The sequence below is a fragment of the Lampetra planeri genome, chromosome 15 (assembly GCF_965212315.1).
Source record: "Lampetra planeri chromosome 15, kcLamPlan1.2.h2, whole genome shotgun sequence".
NCBI lineage: Eukaryota > Metazoa > Chordata > Hyperoartia > Petromyzontiformes > Petromyzontidae > Lampetra > Lampetra planeri.
The window spans coordinates 2,203,905-2,228,864 of NC_136121.1; the positions used below are offsets into that span (position 1 = coordinate 2,203,905).

General features: G+C 43.2%; 1 protein-coding gene across 1 annotated transcript in view; it reads right to left on the reverse strand.

The window, feature by feature from the left end:
- Window positions 1–24,960, reverse strand: part of GLRB (glycine receptor beta) — a 197,276-nt gene that overhangs the window by 38,895 nt on the left and 133,421 nt on the right. Inside the window, exon 9 of the mRNA XM_078600829.1 lies at window positions 19,471–19,619. Within this exon, the coding sequence (XP_078456955.1) occupies window positions 19,471–19,619 (149 nt within the window). The remainder of the gene's footprint in view (window positions 1–19,470; window positions 19,620–24,960) is intronic.

The following is a 24,960-nucleotide window of genomic DNA, read 5'->3' on the forward strand; positions in this document are numbered from 1 at the left end:
CGCAGCATATAGCTGTACCGACCGAGCTGAGACCCAATCTCTCTCCAAGACTCGCATCGCAGCATATAGCTTTACCGACCGAGCTGAGACCCAATCTCTCTCCAAGACTCGCATCGCAGCATATAGCTGTACCGACCGAGCTGAGACCCAATCTCTCTCCAAGACTTGCATAGCAGCATATAGCTGTACCGACCGAGCTGAGACGACCCATCGTTCACTCCCTGCACAACATGCACCCTAATAACTGAGGGATACAGTCCCAACGTAACGGGACAACTACACCTGAACACCACGAATCTCCAGCCCACTGTTTCAACGCGCCTCGGAGTGTTTCAATCTCCGGGCCGTCAGGGCGAGCCTATTGCTCCAGACGCACCACGGAGGGTCTCAACCTCCGGGCCATCAGGTCAAGCCGTCAGCGATTCCATGACGGGACCACACTCTCCGAGCCATGTGAGCACACAGCCCACTAGACTAGACATGTCACAGAGTTAAAGCTTTCGTGACTGCAGGGATTCATCTTCTTGGTTCTTTCGGTAAAGTCACGTAGAAGGGAAGTAATAAAATAATAAAAATAAAACATAATAAAACAATTATGTTTTATTTTTATTATTTTATTACTTCCCTTCTACGTGACTTTACCGAAAGAACCAAGAAGATGCCACAGAGTGTTTCAATCTCCGGGCTGTCAGGTCAAGCCGTCAGCCATAGCATGACGGGACCACAACTCTCGTGTTAGACACGCAACACCCGCTGGCCCATCCTGGTCAGGATCTGCACCCCAAGATATTTGAGAGCCAGCCTGACAATTCCAAATCCTTGGCAGCATGTCATCATCTCAAGATAAATGCCCCATACAGTCTATACATCGTTAACAATGACAGCACAAGCTATACATTAACAATCACGAACAAAGCTCAATACAAACCATAGATTGTTAACAATCACAAGCAATGTTTCGCACACACATTGACAACACTCACGAGCGAAGCTCCACACAGTTTACTCAACAACAATCACGACTCCCCGACGACAACGAAGAGAATGTCAACAAAAAAATCATTAATCCGGAGCGTGTAAATGTGCGAAATGTCAGGGGCCTGGTCTCCCGACCTCCAACCTTTGGCCAGAGCAGCAAAGGCGGCGACCAGCGTGTCGGTCGATGTGCCGGCCCCGGCGCCGGTTACAGTAAGAATGGCGCCCTCACTGTCCGGTCGCAGCGCTGATGACGCGGTATGCTAGGTTGAAGCCAGCTGTCGTCCGGCAGTGAAAGTCGCAGCGCTGATGACGCGGCGTTGCTAGGTTGCAAACAGCTGTCACCCGGCGGTGAGGGAGGCAGCGCTGATGACGCGGCGTCTCCGGGTTGGCCCACGCTGGGCCCGGAAGTGACGTCGCTCCCAGCGGTCATTGCTCCTCCGGTGGAAGTGATGTCATTCCCGGAAGTATCCCTCACATCCGTGGGGGGGATGCCGGTGGCGGGAATGGCGGCGGCGTCCACCATGTTTGTGGTGGCGGCGGCGGCGGGCTCGGGCGAGCGCCGCGCCTCCTCTCTCCCTCCCGCCATCGCCCGCGAGCACCGCATCTCGCCCAGGAGGGAGGCGGTGGCGCAGAGCAGCTCTGCGAGGCGAAGCAGTGCCTCCTCCATACCTGCTCCCGACGCTGGAGAGGGGACGGTCGGCGGAGCAGACAGCTGTTCAGCCGGCGGTGCAGCGTCCCTGTCGGCCGGCGTTGGCCGCCCCATCGCTGCTTGTTCCTCGACATCGCCGTCAGGACTGAAGGTACGTGGCTTACTTCTTGTCTCCATAGCCACTTCTGACGCCAAATGTAACGGTTTCCGGAGACACTTGTAGAGGTAACTTCTTTATTACAACACAACACTCCAACAGTCCTGATACTCTGTTACAGCCTAGGTACACAGCCTAGGTACACAGCCTAGATACTCTACTCTGGCTACGCTCTGGAACTCGCCCTCACAAGGTCGTAGAGTCGGGAGTTCCAGAGTCCCACCACTCGCTCTCACAACATCCCATGGTCTTCAGATGGCTGGTCGTGGGTCTTGGGTCTTGAGTTACAACTGGCCCTGATCGTCCAGGGAACTCCGCTTTTATAACTAGTCCCCAACGAGGGGTGGGGCCGTGTGCGCCCCCAGATCTCCCACAGAGCACACACAGCCCCCCCCTTTAGCGGCGCCAAGGGGATTAAGCGCCTGGGAACCCAACGCCTGATGCCAAGAGGCTTAAGCGTCTGACCCGCCTGAGAACCCACGCCTGGCGCCAAGGGGATTAAGCACCTGGCCTTCCCAGGGACCCAGAGCCCCCAGCAGCCCCTCCCTTCTTATGTCACTACACATTCAAAGATGTTTTTTTTCGAACGGCAGGCGCTGCAATGCATTCTCTATGGCTGCCGGAAGGGCTCGCACTAACGTGCTTACGTCATCATACGTAAGCACGTTTCAGTCAACAATATTATTTGTCGCCACCTAGTGGAATCTTTAATTTACTGGTTAAAAACCCTTGTCAAACTCCATTTGAGCTTGAATTTTGGTAAAATGTTAATTAACGTAGTAACGCACACACAAATCATCGCTGTCGGATGGAAACTGTTACTTTTCAGGAAACGAAAGAAAACCTGTTTTTTCCCCAAAATAATTTCCAAGCTCTTTTAATGCTTTTCATTGGTTAAATATTTGTAAAACACATTGACAGATGTAAAGGGTGACAAATAGCATTAATTTTTGAAAAAATACGGAGATATAAAATATGGATTCTGCCTGATACATTGTTGCTGTCGGGATGGAAACCTTGTATCTCAATATTTATATTATAATAAATAATTTAATTTATAACTAAAATAAATGTATTTATTTTGTCAGGTCTGCGACACAATCTTGGTCCACACCAAAGAAAGGTTCTCCTTTACCGACCACCTTGTAAGTGCCACGCTGCTACAAGGAAAAATGTTTCAACAGCATGGCCATACATTCCCTGTTGAGGCTCTGAACATCACTGTCAGGGCATATCCTATGTTAAATAAGGCGAAGCTGAAGACTGAACTGTCTGTCATTTATGAGAGTCCAGAATTCAAGGGCTGCTGTGGTGCACGAGCGCTGTACCAGGTTTTGCTGAAGTTGCTCTGCTGAACATCCTCATAACCACTCCGATGACAACTGCTGAAGCTGAGAGGTGTTTCTCAACCTTAAAGAGAATCAAGACATTCCTGAGAAATGTAATGGGACAGGAACGTCTGAATGCAATGGCTATGCTTTCCATGGAGAGGGAACTAGTCAGGAACATGCCTGCTTTCAATGAGAGAGTAATTGATCACTTTGCTACTTTGAAAGAGAGAAGAGCAAAATTTCAGTATAAGTAAGCAGTGTATTAAGCGAGTAATGTGATGTAAGCAGTGTAATAATAGTGAGTATAGAAACAAACAAGGAGATGTATTGTAAGAGTCACTTTATTTTTCATTAATATTAAAGTAGTGAAGTTGCCTTTACATGCTTAAGCTGTTAATTTATCCATTGCATGGGTGGACCTTATCCTTATCAATCATCCAAACATTTGCCCCCCCTGAGAGATTTTGCAGGAGCCGCCACTGGACTGACATATAGGCGGATATGCGAAAAAGTTGCATGTAATAATAATTTACATTTGTTTGTAAGGTGCCTTCCACGAATGTCTCAATGTGGCTTCTAATAATAAGGAAAGGCCAAGAGAGGAAATCTGAATAGAATAAAAATTACTTAAGAAAATGCGTTTTAAGACAAAACTTAAACCTATCCATATTATCGGATATGTGAACATCGAAAGAAAATGACACATGCACAAATACTGCGATGAAACACAAACCGCTGAGATGTGCTGTAAACGTACGAGAGAATACAAACGCATAGTTGCGTATGAACCGGTTATATCTGTGATCATCTGGAGAAAATTCCAGTTATTTTGTGCACAAATTACCGCAATGGGTTTTCGGCGGTTAATTGGTCAGGAAGAATTAGTGACATCGTCCTACATATATATTATTTGATCACATTGAAGCCTGCCTTTAACAGAGACTGCTTTATCTGATAATTTCTACCACTGGCTTAGGGCCACATTGCATATGAGCACTGTTGGGTACACTTTGACATTGAGCTTGGATGAACGTTGACTTTAACTAGATACTGGTTTTACGATGCGAGTTAGGCACAAGAAGAGAAAATGCCATGGAAAAAATGGTAACCGCGTGTTCATTTGCTATATTCAATACTAGCGGGAAGTACACGGCGTTGCCTGGGGAAAAAGTACATTTAAAAACGTCTTAAAACTTAAAAACATAACATATACAAATGGAAATATAACTTTGATAATTACTTCATTAATTAAAATAAAACCCAACGCGCGGTGGAAATAAAAACTTACGCTTGCGCGCCAAGATTCAATTCTTTCAATCGAGCAAAGGAATCTAAGGTTGTAGATTTCTTTAGTATCGGCCTATTCCCGTTTAATCGATACCACAACGCTCACCAGATATCGATTCTCACCAGTTCTGTATGCGGGTTGACGCCACACACTTCATGGTGATCCCCCCCCCCCCCCCCCCGAAATGCAAAACGTGTTACATTGTGTACAGTATGGGAGCTAGCCACATGGCAAATTTAAAGTTTGTAGCCTAGTATATTATATGCATTATTCCCTCCCTCCCAGCCCCGCATTTGTGCGGGATACACTGCCTACGCGGAGGGTTTGGGGGGGGGATTCGTGACGTTAGCAGGCACACTGTGTAACGCTGCCGCATGCGGGTGACATGCCAGAGACGTGACGTCACCACTCACTTGCGTGCAAAATATATCCATTATTGCGCCCCCCCCCAAAAAAAAGAATATTTTTATTATTTTTGCATGGTGTACAGTCTGAAAAGTACACACATGGCAAATTGCAAGTATCTTGCATGTCGGGAAGTACGATAAACATTTTTAACAGACACACATTCACAAATTTCCCGTTTATATATATATAGCAGTGCATATCCATATTTTACACATTAGGGCTGGAATGATCCCAATCAGACGATGATTACACTTGATTTTGCAGTCAATGGTGACCAGATTGAAAACCATCAACTCGGTGAAGCTGGATTACTTTGATTGATCACCAGTGCCTACCCATACTGGTATCATTACTCTCAGTGCTGCTACTTCGGTGTTACAGGACACACGAATTATCAACCTTAGAGTCGCACAGATGCCTTAAAAATATCACTTTATAATGGGTGAAAGATGACACTGTATAATATGCTGCAGTGTCTCCATTAACACTTGTAAATCTCTGAAGTGTTCCAGAAAAGAATACCAGCAAAGTCACATCTTAGCTCAACAGAGGGGTTTACAGATATTGGTTCGTATTAATGTCCATCACGGCCGTTTTGGACCCATGCGTTCAAACTTCAACAATGCGAGTTCAACCCCAATGAAGCTTGGAGAGCTGAATGCAGTTAAAAATAATTCATAAACAAACACCTTGTGAAAGACCCAACGCAGCACATGCCTGAGTATGATCTTCCACGAAGCTCATGGTCCACCCTAAACCGCATCCACTGCACATAAATAATCCATACTTTTTTGGTTTGGCAGCCTATGGGCGGCTTAGACATTACCTACTATAATCACCCAGAAATGTCTGTCCGTCCCATGCGTGACGTCACTCCACACGAGGCCCACCCCCCCGCGTGACGTCACTCCACATGAGGCCCACCCCCCTCATTAATATTTATGAGTGGGTGGATTTTTACACTAACGCAGAGGAAGGTCGTGCTCAATTAAATAATGTATTACGCAAAGTCGCTTCAAATATGACGTTTCTTTACAGAAAGTGACGGTAAAAAATAAATCTACACAGCAGTACTACATCCGTGCGTGACATCACTGCAAAAGAGCCCCCCTCCCTAATTAATATTCATGTCCGCATGGAAATTTACACTAACGCAAAAGGTTGCGCACTCCACGTGCCGCACCCCTCCACAATATCCATTAGCGAGTGACATCACTCGACGAGGCAACCACCCCCCTCATTAATAATCATGAGCTGAACAATTTTTCTACGTAATATTTCAGATGTACTGCAATATACACCCGTCCTTGGACGGGCAAAAAAGCTAGTTATGGTAATGTTTTTATAACGGTCCATCGTGTAAAGGGGAGGGGGGGGGCACACTTCCCAATGACATCTGGTAAACTCGCATACAAACTCACGATGTGTTGTCGTGGAGCATTATGGGTATAAACAAATATAAGCCGCACTCTGTGACTATACATACACATTACAGTGTTTTAGTCCTTCAGACTATAATATTATGAATCAGCAATTATTTAAACAAGCAAACTCGACCGATTTCGGGTTTGATCGTCCAGCATCATTTCACATACTCAGCTATTGAGTCCCAAATGGTTGAAACTGGTCCAGAGTTGGCTTCCTTAAACAAATGCTGTGGGTTAATTTTCATTAACATAGATCTAGAAATAGGATTGTCATGGTATAATGACTTGAAGCAATTAACTGATATACTCTCAATCAGTTGATATATTGCTCACTTTAAATGCTGACCATCATACGAGGCTGCTACGTATGTATACATTTACACACTGTGTTCTCTTTTTGGGAATCTAAGGTATTGTAGGTTTTATTTTTTTTCAAGCATAATCCCTTGTGTCATCATTCATCTTAACCTGAATTATTTGACATGTGCTTCAGATTACACCTTTTTTCTACAGCTGTGAGGGGTTTTCATTGGGTGGAGAGAATCAGCTAATTATTTTCAAGTATGCAATTTAAACGCAATGCAAATTTACTCTTTCCATAATTGTCTAATTAGAACACAATGGTCCTCGTTTATTTTTGGCGCGGACACTATGTGTTATCTTTGGCAATTCAATCAGTTAAGCACGAGAGTGGCGTTCATTTTGATGTTATACCCCGTGAGTGTCAATGTGTGTAGCAAAAAGACGTTTTTTTTATTCTTTAGGTCTTTTGCCGTTGACATCACCACACCTCGTAATCACTTCCTTCTGCTGGCTTTCAGAATTGTTGCAAAGCTGACGCCCAATCCTCATGCCATCGTGTGGCTTTAGGGCTTCTCGTTGGTCACAAACCTCTGTGTGCCACTCCATTGTCTCGTTCGGGGAAGCGAACCTCTTCAAATCTGCAAACATGTGCCACCCATTGCAACCTCCACTGCCTGATTATATCTACAGTGCTTTATTGCCACTTCCTGGACAGATATTAAAGACTCTGCTTCGTCTAATCCACACTCTTCAACCACCATACTGCAGGCCGCTTCACTTCTCTTCATGCTTTTTTTGTTCTCCATCTCCAGGTATTTATAGCTTTATTCTATTCAAGAAATGTATTTGGTGTACTGCGATCCCTGGATGAATTGCGCCTTATAATTGTAAATTATAATTATTTACTCATCTATCATACATTCAATGGTGCTGTTTGTTACTGGCCCCTTCGCTCTGAAATCATGATTAAAACAAAAATAGCAAAGCATACTTTGCTTTCACATTCTCTATGTTCAAAAATATTAATCTTCTTTAGTAGTTACTTGATAAAAGTCAAGTTCTCTGAGCCCATAAGGTAACAGCCATTGCTGCTGCCCCTATCACCCATCTCTGAAGACGAAAATTGACCCTTGTACTTTTACAAAGTCGTTCATGTTGCTTGTATTTTTTGTATTAATTCATCTTAAAATGAAAAACAATCAAATTATTCACGCAATTATCAATTCAGAACACCTACTGCTGTATTTTCTGCAATGTATAATCCAATTGGGGAACTGAATAAAGAAAATTACACTGTCTCATATTGTTTGTGTTAACAAATTGTTGATAGTAAGTGCTAAAACAATAAGTGAATGGAGGTGGAGAGCATAATGCTCTCTCAATGTCATAAAAAGTCTGGCAGACACTTTATTCCAAGTGTCAGGATTCTGTTTTTTTTACATCGTGCATACTGTGTATAAATACTACCAACATGAACGCAGAGGCAAATGTATTTTTAATAGAGGTTAATATAATACGTCAATGCTGAGAATGCATTATGAATAACACTATTAATGTATCAGCACCAGATATAAAAATTGACATCCTCTGGCAATTACCCAGTAAACCGTGGCTAAAAGTCCCATTCTCCATCAAACATGCGATTGGTTCTTTAACGTCCACACACGTGTAGTGGGTTAAATTGAAGCACACATTCGAAATTGGAGGCAACACGTTTTATTAACTAACTCAACGCTTAACGTAACAGGACAGCTACAAAAGGTGGTGACCACCGCTCCTAAATGACTAACACTCGGAGGGATCTACAGTGAGAGAAAAAAGTATGTGATCCCCTGCTGATTTTGTACGTTTGCCCACTGACAAAGAAATGATCAGTCTATAATTTTAATGGTAGGTTTATTTGAACAGTGAGAGACAGAATAACAAAAAAATCCAGAAAAACGCATGTCAAAAATGTTATAAATTGATTTGCATTTTAATGAGGGAAATAATTATTTGAACCCCTCTCAATCAGAAAGATTTCTGGCTCCCATGTGTCTTTTATACAGGTAACGAGCTGAGATTAGGAGCACACTCTTAAAGGGAGTGCTCCTAATCTCAGCGTGTTACCTGTATAAAAGACACCTGTTCACAGAAGCAATCAATCAATCAGATTCCAAACTCTCCACCATGGCCAAGACCAAAGAGCTCTCCAAGGATGTCAGGGACAAGATTGTAGACCTACACAAGGCTGGAATGGGCTACAAGACCATCGCCAAGCAGCTTGGTGAGAAGGTGACAACAGTTGGTGCGATTATTCGCAAATGGAAGAAACACAAAAGAACTGTCAATTTCCCTCGGCCTGGGGCTCCATGCAAGATCTCACCTCGTGGAGTTGCAATGATCATGAGAACGGTGAGGAATCAGCCGATAACTATACGGGAGGATCTTGTCAATGATCTCAAGGCAGCTGGGACCATAGTCACCAAGAAAACAATTGGTAACACACTACGCTGTGAAGGACTGAAATCCTGCAGTGCCTGCAAGGTCCCCTTGCTCAAGAAAGCACATATACATGCCCGTCTGAAGTTTGCCAATGCACATCTGAATGATTCAGAGGACAACTGGGTGAAAGTGTTGTGGTCAGATGAGACCAAAATGGAGCTCTTTGGCATCAACTCAACTCGCCGTGTTTGGAGGAGGAGGAATGCTGCCTATGACCCCAATAACACCATCCCCACCGTCAAACATGGAGGTGGAAACATTATGCTTTGGGGGTGTTTTTCTGCTAAGGGGACAGGACAACTTCACCGCATCAAAGGGACGATGGACGGGGCCATGTACCATACAATCTTGGGGGAGATGCTCCTTCCCTCAGCCAGGGCATTGAAAATGGGTCGTGGATGTGTATTCCAGCATGACAATGACCCAAAACACACGGCCAAGGCAACAAAGGAGTGGCTCAAAAAGAAGCACATTAAGGTCCTGGAGTGGCCTAGCCAGTCTCCAGACCTTAATCCCATAGAAAATCTGTAGAGGGAGCTGAAGTTTCGAGTTGCCAAACGTCAGCCTCGAAACCTTAATGACTTGGAGAAGATCTGCAAAGAGGAGTGGGACAAAATCCCTCCTGAGATGTGTGCAAACCTGGTGGCCAACTACAATAAACGTCTGACCTCTGTGATTGCCAACAAGGGTTTTGCCACCAAGTACTAAGTCATGTTTTCCAGAGGGGTCAAATATTATTTCCCTCATTAAAATGCAAATAAATTTATAACATTTTTGACATGCGTTTTTCTGGATTTTCTTGTTGTTATTCTGTCTCTCACTGTTCAAATAAACCTACCATTAAAATTATAGACTGATCATTTCTTTGTCAGTGGGCAAACGTACAAAATCAGCAGGGGATCAAATACTTTTTTTCCCTCACTGTATATCGTCGGACCAGGACAGCTTAATAGGCTGCCTGGTCCATGAGCGGAGACCGGAGACTGAGGACCATGGGCGGCAGCTTTATTCCCAGAGTCGAATGGCCCAGATCCCTCTCGGGACATGGCTTATAACTGCTGCGGCGTGGCTAGCTCCGCCGTCGGCTATGCCCCCTTCCAGATCCTTCGGGAAGGCCCGGGTTCCTCATCACGTGACCCTCGCACCCCCATCAGGGGGTCCCCTGGCCCCCCTCATCCGGTCACGTGCCCTCTCGGGTTCACCCAGGGTATCACGTCCTGACCCGACCTCAGTGACACCCGAACCCTGCCCTCCAGTGAGTCATGCCGTGCCATGCTCATACTGGTGCCATAGAGAGGGACCCCACATACAGTACCTATCATCACTAATTTATGTCACTACCCTTGTTTAAAGGGCACTGCATACTTCAGCATTGCAGACATGACTGAGTGGTAGAATGCATGTATGTAGTAAGATGATGAAGAATTACTGACTCTCGATGCAAGAGAGGTCATAGTTCTTGGGGACGGACTGCATGATGATATATATAGTATGCATGTATGTTGCATTTATTTCACACCGTACGTAGCCGACCCTGCTAATCGGAGGTGCAGAGGTGTGGGGTTCGAGTCAAACAATGCAGACTTCCTCATTTGCAAAGAGGGTCGCGCTCGGCTAAGACTGCCACTGAACTGGGCGCCTGCTGCTCCTGACATAACAACCGTTGAGGCACAATTGATCTATAGCACTCGTTCTCTTCCCACGCAATCCAACTCGACAGGACCTCATCTCTCCATTGGCACGGCATCTCCCACATCCACCATTGTGTTTCCCCGGCCGACACGTAGACCTGTAACTTGATCACATCTCCCATCGACGTCTGTTCTCTATGGACTCCCAGAATCAATCACCTCCAAATCCCAGGTGATAAAAATGCCGTATCCAAAGATATCACCTGCACCCATAAATGAGACCATATCACTCCAATACTGCATACCACCACTGGTACTCAATCCAGATCTGGATCACCCTCACCATGTTCAAAATCCTTCATTAAACTAGCAACATTCTGCCTCTCCCACTCTCATATCACTCCACATTCCTGCACACACTCTTCACTCTAGAAACCCAGGCCTTTTGTGGAAACCCCAAGTCAACATTCACTCTGTTCGAGGTCTTTCCTTCTCGTCTGCTGCCACTGTGATCTGAAACTCATTCTCACCCGCGATTCCTTCTGCCCTCTTCTCTATGAATGACCATACTACTTTTGCCTTAAAAAACCCTGCTGTGCTCTATATAAGAACGGGAGACACAGCAGAGCCTCACCATTCTGGCGAATTGCCCGATGATGCTGGATGCAATTACCAGCGAAACGTCGTACTCAAATTGTAAATGTTGTGGTTTCGCGCTTCAACACACCGGTGGGCTAAAGCAGTGAACTAATTTGTCTTTTGTCAACGGGACACTTTTTTACTGATTGGCCGTGTCGGGTGGTGGAGGGTTACGACACATTTATAAATAACGCGATCTAAACCCAAAAACGTTGATTATGAAAAGTATATATGCCTACTTTCTTCATTATGCGTATCCCGTTGTTTTGTACAGCCTTGTAAATTGCAGTTGCATTTAGGCACAGTGCATCCAACATTGAATTGGAATTGTTGTCTTGTATAATGTAGACTTACGTGGACTATGACTGGAATTAATATCTGAAATATTGTATAACGCAATACTATAGATGTAACTTAAATATATTCAATAACAAGAACGTGACTATGGTTAAAGAATTCGAAATGTATCGAAGATTAGCCATAGATTCAACATAATGCATTTTATTTGGACAAGCTAGAGGTAAAGCATATAGTTATTACTTAAAATTGACATCCCCGTATATATAATGGTTGCAAGGAAGCAGCTTAGTATATTATGCATTAATTGTCTGATTTATATATGATATGAAAATTGGTATAGTGTACTGCCATCACACCACGTGATGTTCCCTATTGCGACAATAAATAATGCAAACAATATTGACAAAATCGTGACTTCAAGTCAATCACAACTAGTCAGGAATATATTGCCTCATTTGTTTTCGATGTAAATGATGACAGCAGGCAACCTATTGATCGAACCAACATGAATATTTAACAGGATTTGTTTGGGTCATACAAAATTATTTTTCTTGTGGCAAATATCTCCTGTGGTTTTCACGTTTCTCACTCGTTATTTTCATTTTCAAACTGCCAGATTGATACCGTCATCATTATGTCAAAGTATGTATAATTAAATTTAATGTCCGTATGATTGCGATTCATTTTTATAACATCAAGAACATACTGTGCAGCCTTTTTGTAAATCCACTGCTGAATGAAGGTCTCCTCATGCCGTGTCTTGGAATGGAGTTATTTAACTTAAACGTTACCATGCTGGTCAGTGTATGTTGGTGAAGCAGGGAGGACCAAGATTGGTTCAGTAATCACTCAGCCACTGATGATAGCCGTGGCTGGGCATTTAATTCAGGTCCCCCAGTTTATAGCACAGTGCGCTCACCACGACATCACTGCAATATGCAATACTTTACAATATTTGTTATTTCTATATGATAATTATTAATTCATTGTCACCGCTTCAAAACAATTACCGCAATTGGACCCGTAAGCTGTTACATTATGGATATATCTTCAGAACACTCCCATCGAAACGCATTTAAATACTGCGAATCGTTAAATAAAATGCACAAAAGGCAATCACACGAGGACAAAGTGATGGGAAAGCGGCAGCGTTACAAAAATAAAATGTGGGAATTATGTCGCAGCAGCAGGAATAATGTTACCAGTGGAGTAATTGTGGGCAGCCTTTGTTTTATTTGAGCCATAACCTTTTTGTGGTTGATGACGCCCTGTGGATTTTTTGTAATTTCCCAGTCTGTGGATTAATTTAGTCAATCTCAAAATTAAACTCTGTTTGACTAAAGCAGCAAAAAAAATGTAGTCTGCTCTTACTCATTAAATCTTGTTGTGAGGGGACCAACATTTTAACCCCCACAATAGTTGTATTATTATTTTACATGTAAATAAATTTCAGTATCACGAATTTCCATTTTGAGTCCTTCGGCACAGTCGCAGATAACGCCACCAAATGACCGTAGTCTGCTTCTTCATGCAGTCTCAATGATTTCACCTCATTACAGACAGTCACGCTTCGGCCTGTTTTGCAGTCAGTCGTCGTAGTCACCGTCACCCTTGACGAATCCCGTCCGCTCGAAATGGTAGTTGATTAAAATGGAGTTAAAAAAACGCTTTGTTGACACACCTTTCTATCGCTACCGTGGCTGAACACAATCAACGCTGGTCACCAGAGCAGATGAGGCATAGAGGGTGCTCATCAATGTGAAGTGACATTGAATGAGTCACTGTAGCGCGTGGCGCTGAGAGATTGGTAGACAATGGAATGAGGGGTAGCAGCCCGTTCTACCAGTTGGACCCGTGGGCCAAGCCCTAAGCCTTTTGGGGGATCCAGAAGGGAGCCTGGCCAAGGGTGGAGCCTGGCCACACTGGGGAGATTAAAAGGCGAGCTCCGACTCCCAGTCGGGGCTGCTACCATCGGGAATTGAACTCGTCATGCTGCTGTCGTCGTGGTCTTCGCATCTTCAAGCTGTCGGTCTGGAAGCATGTTGGCTGTCCCGACCCGCTAGGGAGTTAACTCTTATGGCTGTGAGAGCAGGAATAAACAAGAGGGATAACGCCTCCTACTAGTGTCCCTGAATTAGTAGACTACAAATGCATATATGCCACAGTCTCCGAGGGGAGAAAATATATGAATAAAAATTCTGAGTGCATCCATGACGTGCGTAATAAATTCACATTCACAACAGCTTAGCTTCTAAATATGCACCTATACCGTGACATTTTTGGATTGAGTGTTCACGTCTACTTTCCATGACATTCTAAAAAGAAGAAAAAATATATGAGTGAATGATCTCTTTCATGAGTTTATTATTTTCAACATTATTTGCGATTTGGAAAACCCAAGCTGAGTGTGTGTTATCCATGTAAGCACTTATAAAAATGCATTTCTCTCAAGTCAATCTGTGAAATTACAAGATCATCCCAGGAGATGTGACCGAAATAAGGCCCAACGATGGCTCATTGCTCCGTAATTACTTTAACTCTTACCAAGCGCTGTGAAGCCCTCCACTGAAGACTAATTTTGCATCAATGCGTGCAAGAATGCGACCTTCTGTAACACTGCATATGGTATATTTAAAAATTTCTAACTATGTATGCAAGAGTTCAATAGGCTCAATATGAGCACAGAAGACAACATTATAATCATGATTGCTCGTGTATCGCAAACTGCTTCGCATGCAGTGTGGATTTTGCGAATGCACACCTTATAAAAACAGCATTGGAATATGAAACATTCATTTGTTACGTCACGTAACACACTTGCAGCACATGTGTTTGGCATGCAGCTTGTGCTTAAGTGTTTTAAATATGCGTTTAAAAGGGTGCGCAATGTGTGTAAATAGCAATTGTATTTCATCATGAATTCTGCTGGGTGGCAGTGCTTTGCAGAGCACTGAACTTAAATTTGGAAGGTTGACAGTTAAAATCCTGCTCAGATATTGGCTAATTCCATCATCATTATTCCCCCTCGATCAACATAATAGAGTATCCCTTTGTGGGATGTAAACAGGCACCCACCGTAAGAACTGCTTTTTGTGTTTAGTTTTTTGTCCATCACGCCACACTTTCCATTAGTGCAGCTGGCTACATACGGTGCTACAGTCTATAATGTAGACTATAGCCTGGTTGTGATGAAAAATGTGATTGCATAGTGTACGTATTTTTCGGGAACACATTTTATAGTAATTAAAAGTTCTATGTAATGTCGTAAAGCCAGCACGCCAAAGTAAATGTAAATTACAATTAAAATTTCAAACACGTTTATGTGTGCAATGTAATGAGACATTCCCAGTCTAGGAGTAACTTGCAGGCATTTTCATCAGAACCCTGTAGCTTATAGACAAGTTCAGATGCTATTCATAATCATCAATTTATTTTGTGTGTGTGTCACAGCCTGCAGGGATAATAAGAATAATAAGCTCCTCGCATATGCAGTGGTAAATTACGTAAAAAAAATGCAAACTTATTAATGTTTTACTGAACCTATTCTCATATTGCTGAAATAGCCGGAATTTAACTTCATTTTAGCCTGCGTGACGTGGAAAGGAAAACAGCTGTTCAGGAGCACCTATTAATGTCAGCGCTCCCATAACCCCGTGATAATAATGAATAATAATAGTATTGTCAATCACTTTATCAGCCCACTAACGGATGAAGACCTCCATAATTGAGGTTTTGGGTTAGATCGCGTAAATATAAATTCGTCGTGAAACCCACCACCACTTGACACAGCCAACTAGTAAGGCTTGTCACGTGAACAAAACATGCCAATTCGTTACTAGTACAGCACACCGGTGTGTTGGTGAGTAAACTCACACCATTTACCATTCGAGTACGACGTATTGCTAGTGATTACAACTAGCATCATCAGGCAACAGCTGCGTTGTGTCGCCTGTATCGGGTGGTGGCAGATTTAACGACAGATTTATATTTACGAAATCTAACCCAAAAACTTCTATTATGGATAATATTGGTCGCGAAAGCCTACGTTTTAAACGGAGGAAGACCTCTTAATGCCTTTTCGGACACCGTCATGGTTGTTTGACCATACTTCACCATGCAGATCACTGTGGCTTGGAGAAGGGAAATCCCGGGACCGGTCGAGATATCTATCGCTAATGACCTCAGCTTTGGTCAGGAATCGAACTTGGGTGGCCAAGTGCATAGTTCAGTGCCCTAACTAGTGTGCCACCGCCCCAATCCCAGAAGCAGGTACACCTCACCATATTTGTCTTCGCCATTCCTGATATTCACAGAGACTCCACTAAGTTATTTCAAAATTTTAGGTGACAATAGAAGACCAGGTTATGATAAGAAGTGCAAATCGTTTTGACGGCCAGCAACTGAGCTCAGAGCATCGGGTCTGCAACTCAATGCACCAGCCACTTTGCAACCACTTCCTACACGTGTGTAGAGAATATGAATAGAAAAAATGAGTATCTCACTTTTACCATCTTCAAGATCCTCCATGGACTTGCCCCAACATTTTCCTCCCCTTTAATTGCATTGTACTAATTTCCTCCTGCCTCGTTGCCCCAGAAGCAAGGATTTCTGTCAAAGCCCCCCAGTCACTCTTCGCTCAGTGGGAGGTCACTCTTTTTCCCCTGCTGTCCACATGGTCTGGAACTCCACCAAGCGATTATCTGTGATGTCAACTGGCTCCATCCCCTGTTGAAATCCAGGCTAAAGAACTATATCTTCTCCTCTAGCCTATGACTGTCTATTATTTTAAAACATACACTTTGCATAATCTCCTCTCTCCCAATGATATGTACATCTCGGTGTTTTGTTCAGTGTCTTGAGATGCAGATGCTTTGGTGTTTTACATTTTCAAATCGAAGTATACTCTAAGTAGGAATGGCACTCATGTCGAATAGCAGCTAGGATGCTTAACTCAATCCAGACAAATTGAGTTTTGACTCCTGGTCAAAGCAAACCATGTATTGATCACATTTGTGCTTTTGACACTGCATTCATCAACTGAGCAGGACTGACAGAGCAATTGTGTAGCAAGTAGCTAATTAAGAGTGAAGCGTATTATTCAAATCAAATAAACAGAATGCAAGTGATATTAGTAAAGCAGAACAGACTTTTTTTAGTATATTATCGAAAGGCCCTAAAGAGTAACGTCTAGACTATGGCACAGATATATTAAACAACTATACGTAGAATAGTTTTTTCAATCACTGCAGATTTTTCATTTTTGGAGAAATATACATAGGGAATGCGTTACACGATGTAGAAGTGTGTGGCAAAATACTTACTGGCATTGCGAGTAGTTCTAGTAGCATAAAGCGTCCGTGCACTAGTAATTTGAATATTAAAGCGGGGTGAGATGAACACGCTTGTGATAGTTTTATATGAGTAAATTAACACGCATTAACGATCTCTGGAGAGCAATAACTGGAGAAATAATGGCGGCAGAAGAATAGTGATGCGTTAATTCATGAATGGTGCATGGAATGCAGTGAAGCAGTTCATGTCTCACGAATTATTTCACGGTTAAGGTGAACTATGGCTGCCTGTGTTTGCACATTGCCGCCACAAATGAGGCTGAAGACTCCAATGCCACTGCGTGGGTTTTTTCACGGTTGTGTCTAGTTTAACTCTGCTTGAGAGCTCCTTCAAGAACTTATTAAGTGCCTAAGGGAGCTCCCAGCACCTGGAGAGAAACGTTGGACATGCTGACCAACCCAAGGTACAACACAAAAAAAACACATCGGTTTATTAAAACTCTGCCTTTGTTGTTGTTTTTTATGCGCAAGGACATAACGCAAATTTAAGTCCGGTGTTCATAAGCCTATAAAGGATAATTATACAGCTAATGTGGGCTGTGCTATTAGCTACAATTGTATGTTGAACTTATTTCCCTGTGCACGTGTGTTCATACACACCCTGCGTACATGTGCTCGTTAACGAGGCTCAGTCAGAATGGTTAACGTTAAATATGAAAAGTGCACGTGTCCACTTATCACTTTGTTCACAATGTCATTAATATCAATTTAGAGACCTCCCTTTGACTACTGAATAAAGGCCTCACCACGCCCTGTGGTTTGGTGAAGGTGAGGGCCGAGAACCAATTCAGTTATCATTCACAGACCGATGGTAGCCATGGCCAGGTATTGAATTCAAGTTTCTGGATTCAAGACAGTATGTGAAAGAAGTTCAATATGCATACACTGTACATAACCAACCGTGCTAATCGAAGGTGCAGGGGAAGGACAACAAACTAAACACAAAACGCAGTTGTAAACAAATGAGTTTTCAATCGAAATTGTAAAGTGCAAAGCTCCAGTGGCTTCCGAATATCAAGAGAAAAAGCGTTCCAGACGGCCACAGAAGCGCATCTGAAAGGGCGATGCAGTGACCGTCTTTGTTCGATGGCTAGCTAAAATCCGCCGCGAGGATGACCGGAGAATGCTCCTTGATGAGATCAGCAAGGTAATTGTTGGTAATGGACAACAATGCATCGTGTTTAGTGACATGTGTGAGGGGATTATGTCATATTGAACTCACAATTATGTCATACAGGGGCAAATGAGATATAAATGAGGGACCAAGGTGATTGGACGTCAGAAATGAAGGGGAGATTGAAAAATATTTCCCATATTTAGAAATTCAACCCTGCTGTTATGAATTCAATTATAAATTCACAGTAACACGATCCTTGCAACCTCTAATATGTTCTACACAAAGACGATGGGGCTCCAAAAATAGATTCTGGTCTCCATGATTTTCAGCGATGTCAGAATGCACAGTGTGATCACTGAATGCGTTGTCAATTAATTGGTGTAGTTGTGTTGCCACCCTGTATTCAAGCCGGGAGCTGGGATAGAGAAACATGAGATTTGTTCTCACAGTAACCAATTTCATTGTCACGTTAGCATAGAGGGATTCAGTGTCCAAATAATGATACGTTGATACAATCGATTATGGACAATAGATAAGCTAATTCATCAACAAGAAAGTGTGTGTTACTTAGCACAACAGAATTACATTGAATCTACTTCATCATCAGCCATGGTCTATCCACTGCCGGATGTAAGCCTCCCAAAGCTGCCGTCGCCTCTCATGATCGTGAATATAAAAGATCCGCCGAGCACCAGCACACATTACGTCATCATCACTTCAATACAATTACCAATACACTTAACAATGGGTATTCGGGATCAATATAATTATCGTAGCATGTTTTAAACAAGGCACAAAGCAGGCTGTGCAATATCAAAACGGAAAGGTAATTTAGTTGCAATTAAGTTTGAATGCTCGCAGGGTTTATAGTTGACTTTTGCTTATAGCATCGAGTTAGATAGCAGCATTGATTTGATAGGCCATACCCTGTATGGCTTAACAGGCAATAACCCTGAATTTAAACACATTCTCATGAGATAATAAGTATTTGCAAGGTCCAATACTTGATACATTAAATGTCACTTAATTTCGACAATGAAACAAACGCCATCACCCGTTTAATTATTTAAACAAAATAATGTCCACTTGTTTTATATCGGATCAGAGAGGTGGCTCATTGGTAGAGCAATTGGCTCGGAATCGGAAGGTTGCGAGTTCAAACTCTGCTTGGGGGTTGCCTTCGCCCATCATGCCTTTGGGGTCATTATAATAACTACCACTTTGTTGCAGAAGTCAATAGTGGTTGTCTCATGGATAGATTTCCCCTGCTATAGGAATGTGAAATTTATGCAAACAGGAGCTCAGTTTCATCTAATTGCTCTTTTTTTATTTGGGTCGTCCATTCCTTTCAGAGAGGGAGGGGAGGGAGGGAGGCCGATGAGGGAGACTGGCATTGCTCGCGCTGACCTGCACAATGGCGTACTCGACGAGGGAGGCGAACGTGAAGACCAGGCACATGATGAGCCAGATGTCGATGGCTTTCACGTACGACACCTTGGGGAGCTCGGCGGCCAGCGACATGCTCTCCGATGACAAGCTGAGCACCGAGAAAATACCTGCCGAGCATGACCTTCACTTACTCGAGGAAGCAGAGCATTCCTCGACATACACCGCGTCAATCACGCGCCGCACACGTGCGTGGTTGTGCGTGTTTGTGTGCACCGTATTATAATATGGGGAGCGGTGGTGTCGCAGTTAGCGCGCTGCGCTACGAACCCAGCGACACGAATTCGATTCCCGCTCACGGCCAACGCCAGTGATGATTATCTGAACCGGTCCTGGGCCTCCCCTAGGTCGACTCAGCCTTAAGCGAGTATCGTGTGTCATGTGTAAACATCGCCACTTGTGAGACAAAAGCGGCCGAGTGGGGTGCTGGCCACCCACCCCCCTTTTGTGCAGTGCCCGGCCTTCATAGGTGCTCACTAAATGTACTTTCCTCAAAAATCTATCAAGGCTATACGGGGCATGTATGTCTGTGTCTTTTTACACCACATAATAAACGCGGATTATATTATTTTTCGGGTAGCTGGGAATTGGGGGTAATCATGACAGTAGTGCAGGGTCACACCAAGCCTATATTAAAATGCATGTTGCAACTCCAGTGATATTATTCATATGCCTAAGATTGAATGAGCACAACACAAGAACATTTCTATGATGCCCTTGGTTGTTTTCGCTTTGAGTCCTTATAATGGAAAAATAAAACGAATTTCCAGCCTGTCAATTCACTGCTGGTTGAGGGCCACCCCATGCTATGTCAGTCATGGGGACGGCTTGGCCATATTTGACTCTGCTGCAGAGTGGAGGTTGGTAAAAGAGTGGGAGGGATACTCGTGACTCATGTTAGCCATGGTCAGCAATTCAGAATCAGAATCTTTATTTAGACTGTAGGAGGAATCCGATGAGCCATGATGCTCTTTTTCACAGGTGTCCTGTACGGGGCATGGGGTAAGCAAAGTTACAACAGAAAACAAGACAACGATAAAAAAAAATACATCAGTGCAAAATAGAGAACATAGTAAGCGAGTCACTATATATATATCATTAATTATATAAGTCCGATTTATACAAATTTGACAAGGCAGCAAAAACAACCAAAACACAACAACACAACGGTCCCAGACCCCACCGAGATAACACAGCAGTAAGTTCCTCAATACAATGGCATCCTAACATCCTGTCGCCAAATCCATACTACAGTGTGCTAACCACTGCACCGCTGCTCCACCCCAGCCAAACTTGGATACGGATGTTATAAATAACAATTTGACTGGACCACATACATAGATGTATTTTTCACATATAAAGTAAATTACACATTTGATCATTACTTTGCCTTATTTGTGATATTAGATTAAATAAATACAGTGTCTAGAGAAGCATTTATACTGTCATGTTGTGCAAACTAAAATGTGTCGAATGGATCTAAATAAATTACTAATGCATCAAATAAATTTTGCAAAGCATTGCAAAGCTCCAGGTACTTGATGAAATAGATGTCCAACGTTTCGCTTTGTGCGCTTTGAGCTTTATCAGGAATTAAATGCGCTTTCCGAAGAAGCTTCCAGCACGTGGAGCTAAACGTCGGTCATCGCGCTGGACAGCACGTGGTAGAGCCCCCGAGCACACAGCGCAACCGTGGAAACCTACTCAGTGGCATTGCGACAAAAACTGCACGTTTTATAGCGTCCCATTTTAAAATATCTCCCGTCAATCTGTCACAGTAGACGGACAAGAGAAATCAAGAGCATGGCCAGGATCGAGGTTGCTGTGCAGGAATTTGCATTATTATTGTTGCAATAGATTGGCCCCAGGCTCCTTTAGGAAGCAGAATACCGTGTTGGTAGTAAATAGGTTCTTCCCAGGTGGGGGCTCCCCTTCTTCAAAATATTTCTGCTGCAGCACTGACAGATGTGCAACAGTGGTGTGACAGGTGGCTCATATACATCGTGACCCTTTGCAATGCAATTTTAAACAGAAGAGCGGGGTCATGTTATCATATCAGTTGCCCATTACAATGCGAAGAGGTTCCACTTATTCCCATGCCTTGGTTGTGTCAGTGTTTGGAATAAATGGGTAAGTGGGGGAGTGGAAGCGTAGACCATCATGCATTGTATATCAAGTGCGGTCAAAGTGTAAAAAATACATTCTTGACATGAACGTTCTATGGATATTTAAAATTTTAAAAAAAATCGAAAGTGAGCCCTGAAATGTTACGTTTATAATGATATGTGTTATGCATAATATAGAAATAACCAGCCAAGAGCCCAATGTGAGAGGTCTCATTTGTATGGGAGACCTGAGAAATTCTGCAGAACAAAAAAATGGGGCAATGGAAAATGCTCGACAAGATACATTCCACAAAACAGAAACAACAAAAACAAGCACTATGGGCCATGACCTAAAACGGTAATGGTGCAGCCTTTCAATTGCTTGTTGACATCACTGTTGACAGAGGGTATTTGGCCTACCCTTCCATGCTGGACATACGTCTTAAAAAACGGGAATAACCACAGTTTACACGACAATACACGACCTGCTGATGCACTAAATGCTGCGTATCCATTTCATAATCAGAAGATGTATTTATCCTAGAGGAATCAGATGAGCTATGAAGCTCCTTTTAATAGACGTATTTTTAACTACTTTTGCACCGTATGTATCCAAATGTGCTTATCAGAGGTGCAGAGGAAGGACAACAAACTAAACACAAAATGCAGTTCTAAAGAAATTATTTTCAAACTTAGATTGAAAGTCCATAGCTCCAGTGGCTTCCTAATGTTAGAAGAGCGTTCCAGACGGCCACAGAAGCACGTCTGAAAGCGCATGATGCGGTGAACATTTTTGTTTGATGGCGAGCCATAAGCCGCTCCTGCGAGGATGACCAGCTTTTGCGTGACGATTTATTTTCCTTGACGAGATCAGCAAGGTATTGTGGTTCATTTGTGGCAAGCGCTTGTTGTGTTATAATGTGTCCGTTTGGCAACCGGAAACCAATGCACGGCGAGTGCTGCTCGGTCGGAAGAGGCAGTGGAGGGGATTTTAAGAAACTGACACCGTTGTCTCAACTGCCACGGCGGGATATTGAACTGAATGACCTCTGGATTGCAAGTGATAACCATTCGCTTCTAAATTCGAGAACGATTTGCTCCCAAGTAGCACTTGGTATCGGAGTCTTGCCTGGCCCTCCTCTGGGTCAATCTAGCTAAAAAAACGTACCTAGTGAAGTGTGTCCACGTGGGAGCGGGGCGGGGAGTCACTGATGAGAGAGAGATAACTGACCATGGTCGCGGCTACAATCACCACCCCCCCCCCCCCCTTTTGTGTGCTAAGTTATCTCTAACAGTGCTTGCTCCAAGACCATATATATCATGTATATGCATCCACACAACCATGTCCAGAGAAATTCGATGCCTTGGTACGTAATGTTGTCTTCGGGTCACCTTCCCGTCTCTCATCAGCATTGTCCAAGCTAGCCACTTTACCAAAGCCTAGATTGTAACTAATGTTATAATTTCAATAAACACTGCTTTTGTCCATGTTTTATTGGAGACAAAGACCACATAAAATTATATTTCATAAAACAAATAGAAGACTAAGCTATTAACCACAACATATTTCCATGTTCCCTACATTTAGTGTTTACCATTCGATTCCCAAACTAGATTTGAAGCTTTCGTGACTGCAGGAATTACTCTTTGGTTTCTGCCTCGACACAGAGACGTTGTCTTTCTGTGTACCTATGTGTGTGTCTATGTGTGTGTCTCTCTCTGTTTGTCTCTGTGTGAGTCTCTCTCTGCTTGTGTGTCTGTCTGTGTGTCTCCGTGTCTGTGTTTTGTCTCTCTCTCAAATTTAGCAATCTTTGGAAGAACATAATCAACCAGGTGGGGTGTTGACTGTTGTGTTGGCCGACTCTCTGTGTTGTATTGCATTATATTTCCAAGTTTACTATGTTTGTTTTCTCATTCATTTGTACCTGATGATGGTTGCTTGTGTTGCAATCGAAACGTCGTATTCTATTATTATTTAATTTAATTTCTTTTCTGCGTGACTTTACGGAAAGAACCATTAGATTCCCTTACATTTTTATTTTATTTATTGCTTGTCGCCATTGTCCCAATTATAAGCAAGGGATTGGGGTCCTCTCTTAGTTTGGAAGGCTGGTATGGCAGTACCGGCTTTGTTAGGCCCTCACTGCGTACACACGCACGCACAAGCACTCAGATATCTCCCTCTAACACCTTATGAGTTGTGTGTATGTACGTATGTTGAACTTATTTCACACCATCTTAAGCCTGATACATCCATCAAGTCGCAGTTCTGGCAATATAAAGTCATTTCCTCGATCAGCATAAAATATATTTTGAAAGAGCAAGTGTTGATGGTATCTGTGCTGCAATGCTGAATATATGTTTACGTGCGACTTGCGAATGATGCTACCACTATGATGAAAAATAAGAGTAGGGTTTACCATTTCTACCAATACAACAGGTGTTAAGATGTTCAAACACCAAATACATACCCTTTGCACGTAATCAAATCTGCATTAACCCCACATACATGTGTCAAAACATGCACACAAATATGCTCTGATAATATATGCATTTTCTTTGGATCTTTCGGTAAAGGCACATAGATAGAAAAATAATAATAAAAAATATCACGACGTTTCGATCACAACGCAAGCAATCATCATCAGGTGAAAAAATAGTGAAAGAGCTGCTGAGGCAGGATGTTATAAAGGTTTGAGATGGGTGTAGCTCAAGGGTCATAAGTGAAGTGGGCAGGGCTAGTGAAGAAATTTGCATGTAAGATCAGAGAGAGCTGGGCAATCCTCCACAATGACGACGCTGCGGGGGTGGCCATTGTATTGTGTATAAGCGAAGTGGGCGTGTCTAGTGATGAACTTTGCATTTAAATGTAAGATCGGAGAGAGCTGGGCAACTTCCACGATGACGAAGCTGTGGGGGTGGCCATTGTATTGTGTATAAGCAAAGTGGGCGGGGCTAGTGATGAAATATGCGTGTAAATGTGAGATCGGAGAGAGCTGGGCAACCTCCACGACGACGAAGCTGTGGAGGTGGCCCTTGTATTGTGAGATATAGAATGTCAATGTAAGGTCGTAGAGCCACCGCCACATCAAGGAAAACGAGCAACGGTGGCTGTGTTTGTGAGACATTTAATCTGTTAATGTAAAGACATTTAACCTGTTAATGTAACACCAGAAAGTCGAAAATATCTACGAAACATCACAGCCAGTTATGACTTAACCTGGTTAATAACGTCCTTCCAATGATTGCTCAGTTTGTACCCATCTTCTCGGTTGAAATTGTGTCTGTGTTTATATATCTGGATGGCTTCATGAACGAATTTTTGCTGATAGCCAGTGGGTTTGCA